At 34.1% G+C, this 15,082-nt stretch overlaps 2 protein-coding genes across 2 annotated transcripts; both read left to right on the top strand.

Annotated features, from left to right (window-relative positions):
- The first annotated feature begins 205 nt into the window (after positions 1–205).
- On the top strand, positions 206–9,677 carry LOC123704514. Its single transcript, XM_045652895.1, has 9 exons — positions 206–357; positions 964–1,038; positions 2,838–2,909; positions 3,238–3,333; positions 3,685–3,756; positions 4,010–4,807; positions 5,036–5,335; positions 5,806–6,768; positions 9,661–9,677. The coding sequence occupies exons 6-9, from the start codon at positions 4,051–4,053 to the stop codon at positions 9,675–9,677; spliced, it is 2,037 nt and encodes a 678-aa protein (XP_045508851.1). The 5' UTR covers positions 206–357; positions 964–1,038; positions 2,838–2,909; positions 3,238–3,333; positions 3,685–3,756; positions 4,010–4,050.
- On the top strand, positions 7,304–14,402 carry LOC123704760. The gene is made up of 3 exons (XM_045653249.1): positions 7,304–7,397; positions 9,661–12,143; positions 14,279–14,402. The coding sequence occupies exon 2, from the start codon at positions 9,878–9,880 to the stop codon at positions 12,140–12,142; it is 2,265 nt and encodes a 754-aa protein (XP_045509205.1). The 5' UTR covers positions 7,304–7,397; positions 9,661–9,877; the 3' UTR covers position 12,143; positions 14,279–14,402.
- Positions 14,403–15,082: the final 680 nt, after the last annotated feature.

The following is a 15,082-nucleotide window of genomic DNA, read 5'->3' as shown; positions in this document are numbered from 1 at the left end:
AGATTGATTCCAAGTTCCTTGCTTGCGATACGAATTATACAGCAGTGCTCTGGTGCTTTGTCCCGTCTGTGGCCATGGCTCCTATCAAATGCTGTGCTGTCGGTTGTAATTCAACCAACAATACTCATCGCCTTTATAATTTACCAAAGGACGATAAACTTAGGGCTTTATGGCTGTCGTTTTTGGCGCCAGTGAATTGTGAACTTCTTGGTCTATCAAAAGATCAGTTAGTAAATAAACGTGTGTGCCAAAAACACTTCGATAGATATCAACTGGATGACAAGGGTAACCGTCTCAAAGATGGTTATCCATGTCTTTTTTCTACTGAAGAAGTCAAGCATGGGGTGCCTTTATCTGGTAAGCTGTACATATTAATAGGTACACTGCTTGTATATAATATGTAATGTCATGTAGCTGTGCTTGTTTAATTTTTCTGTACATTAAATCCTTCCTGAAGCTCAAAGGGTTAAATCACCATGTGGCATATATATATATATAGGCACATTTAGTGCCGAAAACAATATTGAATTTCTATTTTGTCTCTCTTAGGTTGGCTTATAGGTTACTACTACAAAAGGTCATAGACACCAAATGAAGATGCTATCATTTCATATAAAATCAGAAATTAAACAGATATCATAATTAAATTGGATGAAACCAACAATTTGTGTCACTAATGCAAGAAAACTAAATACCATTTGTCACTTGGCTGTTAGATTATTCAACTATGATAATGACATGTGTTATTTTCCAATGAACATGGAAACATGTATTATGAAGAATTTCCCCAGATTTTAGTAAGAAATAGATATCCTATAATAGTTATTCTTCTTGTTTACGATTATGCATTTCTTTAAACTTAAATTATTTAATTAAACATGTATGTTTGCGTTAATAATTATGTTAGTGACCATGACAGTTTAAAAACTTGTATTTAATTAAAGTTAATTTGGTTACTTTCAGGTGATCATTATGATCATAACTACAGTAAAAAGGAAGACATTGAGGAAATTGTGGAAAATCCAGTTGTTGTCCGAGGTAATGATACCGTAAAGTGGGGTATTTTGGAAACCATGGGGTTAATTAAAACTTCAGAAATAAAATATTTAAGAACTGATATTTTATTTTTTTCTACCAATAGAATATTATTTTTATCATCTGGCAACACTAATACTAAAGCAGTAGTACGAGACAAAATTTTGAGGTTATAAACGCATTGCGTGTGTCGCAAAATGATTGTTTAAAAAAAGTAAAAAATTGTGCTAAATTTATGGGTGTCTTACTTTTGTTTATTTACAACAAAATTTTGGAGGTAAGTTGAATATAATATTTGTCATTTATCATGTGTTTTGTTGTGATTTCAATGCTTATTGCCGGCTTTTTCTGAAGAGGTTATAAACACTTTATTTTTTATCTTTTTCTAAATGGGGCTTTTTGAAACAGTTTTGAGGCTATTTGAAACGAAATTCCAAATAGCCCCTTCTATGTCTGGTTATTATTTTACTCGGAGTATGAATGATGTACCAAATAGCCCCTAGTACCAAGTAGTACATTTTTTTTGTATTTAAGGGTATGTTGACTGCATTTTTGTTTCAGTTTTAAAACCATGGTTCGAACATACACTAGAAAATATTCAAATATAAGAAATGGAAAGTCACATTTACCGTATCAGAACTACCAACCGGAAAACTTACAAGCCGCCATCAATAGTGTAAAAGAAGGAAGAATGAGTCTTACAGATGCAGCGAATACGTACGGTGTGCCAAAGAGTACCCTGAGTAGAAAAACTAGGAATATCAACTGCTCGCAAGAGAAGGCTGGTCATCCGACCTTATTTTCACCTGAAGAGGAGAGAATTTTCGTTAAATTTATTTTAGTAGTAGGCGAGTGGGGCTTTCCATTTGATTCGACTGATCTCCGTATTTTTGCCTAGAAATACCTTAATAAGATTGGTAAAAAAGTATATGGGCTTAAAGACAATATGCCCGGGGTGGATTGGGCCCGTAATTTTCTTTTAAGATATAAGTCACAAATTTCAAATCGCAAATCTGCAAATATTTCTAGTGATCGAGCAAGATTTACGCCACAAGATATAGATGCCTTTTTTGAAAATTATGGAAAAATAGTTGAAGGTGTTGCTGAAGATTGTATAATTAACTATGACGAAACTAATTTGACGGATGACCCCGGAAATAAAAATTATATATATAAAAGAGGGTGCAAATATCCAGAAAATATATTATAAAAGTACTGATTTTTTTATTTTTTGTGTTGACTTCCCCTTAAATTATTCCAAATATATCCTACATTTGCCAACTAAAGTTCCAACGAATGACTATACTAATTCCAAATATCCCCAAATATAGTGGCACTCTATTCATATGGTAAACTTTCATTCGGAAAGTAACTGGATTGTAACAACGTAAAAGAACAAGAGCTCTATTATTTTAAAAGGTCATTTACCGTATCGTAATTCCGAATATCGCTTAACTTGCTCAAATCAAAAGTTTCCAAAATCTTTTGAAACAAAAGAACAATCTGTATCAAATTCCAAAAAATCCCCATGTTGCGATAATTGGAACAGCACTTTTAAAAAATAATATCTTTGGTATTTTAATCCTTATAGGGTTGGCAGTGCTAGCCAGTGGTATATCACTGTAGAATCTGTCAAAAACAAATATCAAAATAGGATTAGATGTACATACTTCGTTACAATATATTTTTTTCGATAAATTTTGTACCAAATAACCCCACTTTACGGTACTCATTTTTCAATCTAACTTAAGTTTTGCTAAAGCTTATGTTCAATTTTCTAATATACCATTTTCTCATTTTAGAACATCCAGTTGATCATTTATATTCAGCAGATATATTTGCAGACCCTCCTGCATCTTCCTTTCTCAATACTGGTAATAATTTTTAAAATCTTTCAATTTTTTTGTACCTGTTTATGGTTTTTAATTTTACATTTATCAACCCATGTGAAAGTTACTAATAACTCTTTAGCACAAACAAATGTAATTTTGCTTTTATGTACCAATACTATAATCTGTTTGTCATATATAAATATGAGCATTTAGAAACCATAAAGCTACAAGACCTGCATATATTAATGTAACAGTATGTATATTTGTATAAGTAGGAATTCATGATCAGATCATCAGAGATACTTATCCAATTCAAAAAAATTATATGAGTGGAGAAACAGTAATTTATTAAATTAATGTTTTATTGCAGATTTCAATGTCTTTGAGTCAAGTGAAATACCATCAACAAGCAAATGTGAAAAATCATCACATCATAATATACAGATTGACCCTTTGGGATCCCAAGGTTAGAAATTTAGAATCATAGAAACTTAATCAATTTTAAAATATTTAAACATTGTCATGTGATGTTCATAAAGACTACCTACTTTGTTGTGAAACAAAAATGGTTTCATAACACAAAACTGCATGCACATCTCTTTAAGTAGTTAATCTTACTTTGGTTATGATGTCCTTAGTGCCATTGATATTATTTAAGAAATGATTTCAAAATCGAAATTTTATACAAGCAATATAGGAATCAATATTGAAAAAATAGTGTGATGGCAAACATTAAAATGTTGCTCAAGATACCTAAATTGTTACCTGATATTCTTGCTTCTCCCTTATTTATAATTGAATGTTTCTCTATTTATAGATGTGATTCAAAGTGTGGGTCAAACTCAATTGAAAAATAAAGCACCAAAAAGATTTGTTATTAGCAGAGCAGGTAAATATTTACTAAGTACTTATACTTTTAACACAAACTTCAGAAATATTTTTACTATACTTACTCACCGCCAGCTATAGGTACCTAGCCTAGTTTCATAAAAATAAAGTACTAAAAATAAGGTGATTAACAGAAAATTATTAACAGAAAATTATTTACACTTGTTTTGCTTCATGCTATGCATGTTTCTATGAACCTAAAAAGTATAGAGTGAAAGCCTAATTGTTTTTTTATATTTTTTATTCTTTTACAGCTATCAAATTGTCCTCACACAGCAGATGCTTTATAAAAAAAATGAGGAAAATTGCTGTCGAAGAAAACAAGACTCAGAAGCCATTTTTGCAAAGATTGGATGCTGCTAAGACAATTAGCTGCAGCCAATTGTTTAATAAAAATTTTGAGAAAATGTCACAACAAGCCCAAGATTTTCTATTCATGCAATTAAAAATGGCAAACAGAAAGAAGAAGGCAATGAGATACACAACCAGTGAAAAGCATTTGGCGTTGACCCTAATGAAAGAAAGCCCGAAAGGATATCGGTTGCTCCAAAAAATATTTAATTTGCCCAGTAAACGAACTTTAAATCGTTTGGCTGAAAATATCATTTTCAATGTGGGGCTAAATGACAATATTTTTCGAGTAATAAAGCATAAAACACAGAAATGGGACACAAAGAAGAAACTGTGTTCTATTTTGTTTGATGAGGTTGCTCTTACACCTCATCTCACTTATGTTGAGTCCCAAGATGAGATAAGAGGATTTAAAGACTTTGGGTATGGAAGAGCACTAAGGTTTTGCGATCATGCCTTGGTATTCATGCTAAAAGGAGTGTGCTCAAACTGGAGACAACCTATATGTTTCTACTTTTGTGAGGGAACAACTGCAGGTGCTACAGTAGTTAGAATTTTAAAGGAAGTGGTCACTAAAGTGTCAGAGTCAGGGCTGATACCTTTAGCTCTTGTATGTGACCAGGGCTCGACTTTTAGAACAGCCATAAATATGTTGAAATTGGAGACTGCACGCAAAAGGATTTTAAATGATGAATGCAATGGTGAGTAGATAAAATCTCTTTATGAATGAATAGCCTTTGCATGCAATGTCTGCTTAGAAGTTGGAAAACACCTGGGATAAAAAGTACCCATCAACATTATATCTAAATATCCATCTGCATGTTAGTACATGTCATATGTCACCTGTGTGCTAATTTTCATCTGTAATCTGACCTGTAATACTTGCATCAAATTAACTTGTTGAACTCAATATACTTTTTTGTTTGCAGATGGAACTATTGAGGTGTCAGGACGACAGTTAAGTGTAGTGTTTGATCCCCCACACCTACTTAAGGGCCTTAGGAACAACCTGCTCACGAAAGACATGCTCTTCAAAGGCCAAGTTGCCACATGGAAGGATATACAAACAGTATTTGATGCTGATTGCCAACTAGGTCACACTAGAATGCATAAAAAGCTGACAGAGCACCATGTTTACGCAGCAAAAATGAAGAAGATGAAAGTTAGTGTAGCTGCCCAAACTCTGAGTGCAACTACCAGTGGAATGCTTAAATACACTGCATTGTTCAGTAAGTATTTACTCTGTTATCAATATGCATTAAGTATCTAAAAATACTAAAATTATCCTCTTAATCGCTCACTCGCTTTACTTTTATTTATTTATTTACGGTCTCCAACATAATAAACAGCATGAATTCACACTATGTAAATATTTATTAAAGAATTAGGTTCTTAATCATATTTTACAATTTATTCTTGATGAGTCATAAGACATTCAATTCAAACTAATGTATGCTTTCTTAAGAGTCTTATAGAATAGAAACAGAAGTTGTTATTTTTATGTGTTACTAGTTTTTGCCTGTGTTTATTCTACATATAAACCTGCCTCTTGAATAACTTGTACCTATCTATTAACAAAAACCGCATTAAAATCAGTTGCATAGTTTTAGTGGTCTAAGCACACATAGGGACAGACAGCGGGAAGCAACTTTGTTTACTATCTATGTAGTGATACTTATTTAATTATGTAATATTTCAGAAACTACAGCCTCGGGTCAAAATGTCAGTGAGACAATGGCCACAACAGGCGAAGCTGTGGAGTTCATTGACAAGCTATTTGATAGTGTGAACGGTTCTCGAGGAAGCACTGTCCGGGGCAAACTGCGTGGACCTATAAAGCCAATAACACATCAAATTTTCAGTTTTTGGACAGAAGCCAAAAAAATATTGAAAAATATAAAATTTATTGATGCAAATAGCAAGAAAGCTCGAAAAAATAATAAAATCTATAAGGTTCGAGTTCCTTCTCTTAATGGATGGGTTACAACTGTCGAGAGTTTTGAAAGGTTGTCTAAACTGTTGTTCGAAAAATATGAAATAGAATATTTTTATCCTAGAAATATAAATCAGGATCCTCTAGAGAACTTTTTTGGTAGGATCAGAGCCATCAATTATAGGAATGTCAATCCTGATGCAAATACATTTATGAATGCGTTTAAATCCTTACTGATGTCCAATGTTATGGGTCCACATTCGATATACGCAAACTGTGAGGATGATGTAGGAGACACAGTAGTCGATTTTTTAAAACTCATATCCTCATCCAATGTTGATGAGAGTTCCTCATCAACATTTGATGAGGATAAAGAAAATGCCACGTGTACTAGACCCATAATAGCAAATAACATCAGCAGCAGCAATTGCAACCAATCTCTAAACACAGTGAATGAAAGATTGCGCGTGCACTCTTCTGCATATACAGCGGGGTATATGTGCAGGAGAGTGACAAAAAAATTTAAGTGTAGGAGATGCTCTGAGACTTATACCCAAAAAAAAAGAGATATATTTCATAAATGGATCGAACAAAGAGAATACACCCTTTTAAAACATCGCAATAATTTAACCTATCCATCAAAGAAATTTTTAATGTTTTATAGGGATATCTCGGGCCTTATACATGATTACTTGAATAAATATGCATATGAAACATGTTTAAAAAAACGTATAAAAATACAAATATTAAAACGATTTGATGTAAATTGGTTGGGGTGTACACATCACAAAACAGAAGCAAAAGAGTGGTTGCTCAATTTAATGATACGCACCCATGTGCATAATTGGTGCAACATAATAAATAAAATTTTAAAAGGAGGTGTGCAAGAAAAACTTATTAAACAGATGTGTGCACCTCAACAAATTGCTTTTGAAAAATATAAAGCCCATAGGCTGAGGAAAACTAAATAAAAACTAAAATCTAAAATGTTGTTTTATTTTCATATTTCTTTCGTTATATTCGTATCCATTGAACGTATCGAAAGATACTTTGAACCTTGCAAATTATAGAATTAACCCTACAAAAATTTTCCGTGGTACATCACTATGCTATCGATATTCTATGCCGGTCATCGTGGCTTTTATAGCTCGTGGGTCATCACTAGTAAGTGACGTTACGACACTAGCGCTTGGCGCATATTTTTAGAACTAAACGTCACCGGTAGTACTGTCCTATCTGTCTCTGACTAATATATAGTTATCTGTGTCATCTATCATGTCACCTAAAAACTGTCACCGAGTGCCCGTACAAATTTTATAGGCGGTTCTTGCTGCCATGCACAAAATCAAGACTTCCAGGTAATTTCCATGATATTTGAACAACAATCTCAATAAATAATACATAAACTTAATATGTAAAGGCCATTTTGTTAAATGCTACATCATTATAACCTAACTTTGTAAGTGGTGTACTCGTATTGTATGACCACTTTCTATTGTTATAAATCGAAATGTTTACGTACCTATTACGTGTTATATTTTGAGATTATCGAACGGTTTATTTATTATTTTCGTTATTTCTTTAGATAAGAATATATGTTTGCGATCATTCTAGATAAACTATGCTAATGATTACAGTTTATGCATTTATTTGAATGCAGTAGATAAGTGAAACTTACGTAGTGCATTGAAGATGCAATATCTATCGATAAAAAATAATATTCACACATTTAAATTATGCACTTATTGAGATCGATTTCTAGTGAAAGTTGTACACGAATATGTCAATATAAAAAACAAACACGAAAATGAGTTAGGGATTTTATAATAAAAATTAACTATCGTAACTATTCCGAAAATAATAATATATCGGTCTTTAAGAAATTTTAAATCTTAAGAAACCACATAGCAATTAGCAATACATAATCACACTTTTTCTTTGTTTTATATTCTTCATAAAATACTAGATAATAATGTTCCAGTTTACTTTCATCAATGAAACAAATGTATATCCTTATTAAAATAAACAAATAATATACCTAACATTGACAAGAATATAAATTACTAGCTTTCCGCCCGCGGCTTCGCCCGCGTTTTCAAAGAAAAACTTCAGGATAAAACCTCTCTATGTGTTAACCCAAGTTACCCTCTATATGTGTACTTAATTTCATTGTAATCGGTTCAGTAGTATTTGCGTGAAAGAGTATCAAACACACACACAATCATTCTCAAAAAATGCTTTTCTTTATTGTGTGTGTAAATGTTTATAAATTGAATGATGCAACATCTTTGTTATCATAGATCCTACTAATCTATACATATAATAAATCTGTAGAAAGGTCAATTTTGTACATTGAAAATATTTAAAAAAATAAATAGCAGGGGTGGAGGTAGCAGTGTTACTGTATCAATACCAAAACCAAATATGTGATCAAATATTTTTTGTCTGTATGTGAAGACATCACATGAAAACTAACGGTTTGATTTCCACCGTTATCCGCGCGGACGGAGTCGCGGGCGGAAGCTAGTTATATTATTTATAAATGCGAAAGTTTGTGAGGATGAATGTGTATTGTGTATGTGTTTGTTACTCTTTCATCATTACTTAGGTAACTACTGAATTGATAACAATATGTTTCTTATTAAATATTAGTGTTATTTTTGTCCTTCAAAAAGCCAGGATTATCATGTATTGACATTTAGTAAATATTGAATTGTAAATATAATTATCTTGTTATTTTATTTAATATGAGTGAGCAGAATCATGTTTATATTAATGCCGCTGTATTATAGTAACAGAAGACACATACTTATTGTAAAAACTAAAAATGTATGTATTTCAAAAGGCAGTTTAAATAGTAGTAGTAGTAGAAATACTTAAAGTTATTTTTCAACGTTATCTAGTCACAAATGAAGTAAAAATTCTACCAAAGATATTCAATTAAATAAAAGGAATAAATACAGCATATTTTTATGTTTTTTAGCTTTTTACTCGTGGCTTCGCCCGCGTAGTCAAAAAAATTGTTTGTGGTCAAAGTAGCATATGCAACTCTCTAGTATATCTCCAGACAACAAAATCGTTGCAAAGCGACGTAAAAGAACGACAAACACACAAACAATTTAGCATTTATAACATTAGCTAGAGATAACGATATTTTATTTTTACAAATAAGTAGTAAGTCACCAACTACTGTGTCACATTTTAATGTTCACAATATTTTTTTACATTAAATTGTAACAAGGATATTTTTTTTTCTTGGAGATCTCGTTTTCGTTTGTCCTTTTTTATTATTTTGTTAAATTAACACAATTCATTTCACTTGACGATATACTAATAATTTTTGCGTAATATTTTATCAATCCTTCAAAAGAGCTGCGTAAAAAATATCTACTGTTTATGACATAGTTTTTACTCTCCAACCTTGTACTATCGTTTGTAATGCGCATTACTACAATGCAGTTATCCACTGCATATGCAGTCTCATCAAATATTCCATCTTTATCCCCCAAATGCATTTTAAAATTTAAATGCGCTCCAGACCCATGTAAATGTGATTTTATCCCACAAAAAGACAGTTTTTTACGTTTAAAAATGGTAACAATATATCTTTTCTCGTTCCAGATCTTGACATGCGGTGATAGTATTCAGATCAACAAACAATAATCAAAAATTTTTGAAGGAACCCCTCTCGGCAGTTATCAAAACATCAGTACGGGCATAATTCAAAAACCACTTCCATTTTCATTGTAATATCTGACTGTTATTCTTGGTTCTCACCGAGATAAGTCGAATCGTTGTATAGATTTTTATATACAATTTTATTGAGAAATCATTAAAGATGACTGACGATACGTCTATAGAGGAGGTCAGGAAGGGCGTTTCCGAACTGACGGTGCTTTCGTTCAGGAAGATTGACGACGTGAAACGATTGGCGAAGCATTTTAAGTATGTCATTGACAATCCTAAGACGCAGGAGAATCATATTGTTTTGCGTTATTTGAAGAATTTGGACGACACCCACAGGAGGATCTTCTTGACGAACCGCGATGGGGTTGAAGTTGAATATATATTCACGACGGAAAAGAAAAGTAGCCTGCAGAGGCAGAGGTTTAATAGCCTACCAGTTAGCGAAGTGCCTGAATTGCTTAAAGCCGAGTTGACGATTGAGAACGCGAAGCAAGTACACATTTGTACGGATTGTAATGTCGAAATTGAGATAAATGAAGATGAACCCTTAATGGAGTCGCTTCAGAAGCATTTCAATTTGGACGTTCACTTGCCGAAGCTTAAACGCGAAAGTATAGATGTAGCGGAGCCTATCATATTGCCTAACATGTCAAGACGTCTTTCGGCCTTAGAATGCGGGGAAACGCCTAATCATAATATCGATTTTATGCAAATTATGAAACCCATGGAGAAGCTAGATAAGATGTTTTCCGGGAAGCTAGAGGCGTCGCTTATCAGACATTTGCCTGATAACTCTGAAGCTAGCATTGATGGCGCTGTCAAGTTCTACCAAGCAGCCTACGATAAACTGTGCCTTGATATCAACGGAATCGACTTTTCCGGCCAAACCAGCTCTGTAGCACCAATAATCATGAGTATTAAAGACAATGTTAATCAAAATTTTACAAGCGACGCCAATAAGAATTTTGAAAATGAAGAATGTGAACAAGTACCTGAGAAACCGGCTAAGAATGTAGTGAAGAAGTATCGATATTATGGATCAATTGAATGTTTAATCGTGAAACTATTGACTAATCATAAACTGCTTACGTTGGTGGACGACCGTACAGGGAAGCTAGCGTTCTTTTGCATGGCGTGCGAGTACTACACGCTCCGATTTAAATACGACAGTGTATTGAACCACGTCTTCAGTGAAACTCACATCCATAACTTGGCTTGTATCCTGCAAGCGGACAGGCACATTCCGTTCCCCTCGCAGGACTCTAGCATCGAGAAAATCAAGGAAATCAATCGGAAATTCCTATTCAATCACAGTGTGACCGAGGAAGGGAATGAACTGTTCTGTTCTCTGTGCAAATTTACAATTGACTCGCCTGAAAGCATCATTCTGCACATTCTAGATGAGAAGCATCTAGCTCGTTTGTCTGACAAGTTGTACCGTAAGATGAAGACCAATAACCCAGATGGGCCAGTGCCCGATGAATGGGGTCCAAAAAGCTACGATTGGGCGAAATTCCTCGCCAGCGTTGGCAAGCCTTTGAACAACCGCGATCATGTCGTGATCGAAAACTTTATTAAGCCAGGGAAAGTATCGAACTATTGCTCGTGCTGTGATATGGTCCTAAAGGGTCCGAGACAGGTGCTGTTCAACCACATCCGTCAAAAAAAACATTTGCGGAACGCCGCACCGTATAAGCTAGCAATGTTATACAAGAACCACTGTCGCCCGGCCGAATACTTTGCTAGCTTCGGCAATTTCTACGTTTGCACTATATGCCCGACGTATGTCGCACTCCCCTCGTTTTCCGCTATCGTCGAACACTTTGAAAGCTCCATGCACGTTGAAACCATTGCAAAACTAATCTGTTCCGCGCTATATCCGAACGGTGATCTCAAATTGCTAGAATCCAACGAAGTCATCAATAACAAGTGTGATTTCTGCGATGCTACATTCAATGATGTGTCAGAGTGTGTAAGGCATGTGCTCTCTGACGTCAATCATCAAACAGCAGTCGCTGAGGCGAGGACCAAAGCGAACAAGGGCGATATCATAAGCGTGTACTTGCACGGAAACTACATTTTACACAGCGAAGGGGTGCAGTTCACATGCACGATTTGCAGCGGAGTATTTAATTCCATCCGTTCGTTGCTAAACCACCTAGTTTACGCGGACCACTTCAAGCAGAAACCGAATTCGGAGAACGTCTTCCGTTTTTACCTGGAATTGAAGCATAATATTAACATGTTGTCGCGGAATAAGTACGTGTATTACGACTTCGGGAAGCTAAAGTGTGGCGTCTGTGCTAGTGATGTGGATGAGACGGAGAACGCGAAGCGTCACGTGGCGTCGTTGCGTCATAAGGAGAATATGGGGGCCAGTTATGTTAATGTCAGTTTGGACGCGTCTGTTGAATGATGTGAGTATTTTTTAATCTGTATTGACGGTTAAAACAATTAGATACGTCATTATTTTTAAAAACCGTCATGTTATTGTTAGAACAAGACTAAATTAAAATTGGATCGTTAAAAATAAAAACGACGTGTGTCACTCGGGGACTGCCGCGGTAAAGCTATTGCATGCTATGCCTTCAAGCCACACCTCCGCCCGTCGGAGTGGGGAGCGTGAGGTTTTATCGTTACGGAATTTCTGGATTCGGTCCCCGCGCTCAAGGCTCGCGATAGAAGCTATGCAATAGCTTAATAATAAACATTTTTTTTTAAATACATAAATCGCGTTCAAATTATCACAGCGAGATACGGCACGAGTGGCAACAGCTTTCAAGTTTCAAATACAAAACAATTATAAAAATTAGTTCATCCAATCCTTAGTTATGCGGTTACAAACCGACAAAAAATACAGTTGAATTGAGAACCTCCTCCTTTTTAGCAAGTCGGTTAACAATGCGTTACAAGAACGAATTATAAACTAGCAAAGTAAAACTTGTTAGCATTATTTTAATGTGTATTCACAAATATGTAGTACCAAAAGCAACAAATTCAACCTTATGCAAATGTAATAAAGTCACATTTACAATACGCAATGTTTGAGGGTATTTTTAACTTGCTAATTTTAGCGTTAAACCGGGATAATAGATAAGGACAAGTTACCTCTGTAATAAAGTTAAACCATGACTTTATAGTTAGGGTTTAATAACTCAGCCCCCGGAATCACAGACACAATAGAAAATCTATCGTGGTCAGATCGGGCCACTCGGGGCTCATCAATATATTATAAAAATGAAACCGTTTTCCTTGGTCACGGCAAAACATGTGAACGGCTGAACTGATTTCGATAAAACTTTTTTTTATAATATTCCTTGAAGTACGAGGATGCTTCTTATGTAGAGAAAACGTAAATATGTACCACGAAGCCGGGGCGGACCGCTAGTTAAGTTTTTGTAATAAGACGGAAAAATAGTACTGAAATAAGCATTTATGAAAATTAATTGTGTGAAAGGAAATCAAAGTACAGTGCCTTAATCAAATTATTGATTACAAGAAATTTTGTAATAAATAATTCTGTACTATATCTGTACTACTTGAACACTACTAGTTATAAAAAACTACATCATTTATTTGATTTATTTGAACCATTTCATATTTAATGTAAAAGAATGCCCGATATTCAACAAAGTGTCTTCCGCTATTTATATTGCAAATTTTATCAAAATTGGTGCACTGGTTTTGCCCTATAAGTGTGACAGACAAACATCATCTATTGTTGTACAATTTCATCCAAATTGGTTCGGTCTTTTAAGCTTTAAGAAAATTGGACTTTCGCATTTATAATTTTAAGCATGTATTCATGTTATTTATTCAGCCTTTTTAAAATCACTCGAAAGTCGAAATATTATCATTTAGTATTATGATTTAAATGACTACTGACAAGTACTTTTTACATATCTATATACTAATATTATAAAGCTGAAGAGTTTGTTGAACGCGCTAATCTCGGGAACTACTGGTCCGATTTGAAAAATTATTTCGATGTTAGATAGCTCTTTTATCGAGGAAGGCTATAGGCTATATAATATCATCACGCTACGGCCAACAGGAGTGGAGCCACGGGGGTGAAACCACGCGGAGCAGCTAGTAATTATATAAATTGTTTAAAAAATATTATTTCCTTAAAATAAATTAATATTTTTTAACTGACTTTAAACGCGATTTATTCATAACTAGCTTACCGCCCGCGGCTTCGCTTGCTTTGTCTAAAACCTAAAAAAAATAATTATGTAAGTATATAATCCTTCCTCTTGATTCACTCTATTTATTAAAAAAAACCGCATCAAAATCCGTTGCGTAGTTTTAAAGATTTAAGCATACAAAAAGACCTAGGGACAGAGAAAGCGACTTTGTTTTTTACTATGTAGTGCTATTCATGTAATGCATTATATTTTTAACTGACTTTAAATGTGATTTATTCATAATATCCCTTACATTACATATATTATGATGGTTTAAAATCTGTTAAAAATTTCTTACATTATCTCTTTTTATGTATCTTGCAATATAAGTTAAAATTAATGTATTATATGTTTGTTTGTTACAGTTATGTATGTATGATACAATGTACCTTGAGAACAACTGAGCACCTTGTTATACAACATGTTTCTGAGGTGATATTACGTTTTACACAGTGAAAATTTTAATAAATGAAATAATTTTATAATTTATATGCTGTTTTATTTGTACCTAAACTTTTATATTTAAGACTGTTTAACGCGCGCTTTTCCTAAGAACTGTGCATAAGAACTACTGGTCCGATTTGAAAAATTCTTTCGGTGTTGGATAGCCCATTTATCGACGAAGGCTATAATATATTATCACGCTAAGGCTAACAGAAGCGAAGTCACGCGGGTGAAACCGCGGAGCGCAGCTATTAACTGATAAATAATACAAAATCTAAAATCCATACTAATATTATAAATGCGAAAGTAACTCTGTCTGTCTGTTACTCAATCACGCCTGAGCCTGTAGACAAAGTAACAATTAAAAAACGATAACGAAGTTAGAAAAGGCAAAAATGTATGGGATTGACATACGCCGCGTTAGATCACGTGGTCTATCTAATGTCAATCCCATACATTTTTGCGATTTCTAACTTCGTTATCGTTTTGTAATTGTTACTTTGTCTAAGGCCCTAGCTGAACCAATTTGCATAAAATTTGGTATAGCGATATTTTGATACCCGAGAAAGGCTACTTTTTACCCCGGGAAATAGAATAGGTTTTATCCCGGAAATCCCAAGGGAACTATGCGGGTTTTTCTTTGACTGCGCGGGTGGAAAGCTAGTAGAAAATAAAGACAATTGAGATACTCAATGGGCAACGGTATTTAATTTTGAGTAGTACAT

The sequence above is a fragment of the Colias croceus genome, chromosome 30 (genome assembly GCF_905220415.1).
Source record: "Colias croceus chromosome 30, ilColCroc2.1".
Lineage (NCBI taxonomy): Eukaryota > Metazoa > Arthropoda > Insecta > Lepidoptera > Pieridae > Colias > Colias croceus.
The sequence above is the reverse complement of the archived record's forward strand: the minus strand, read 5'-3'. Positions and strand labels throughout refer to the sequence as shown.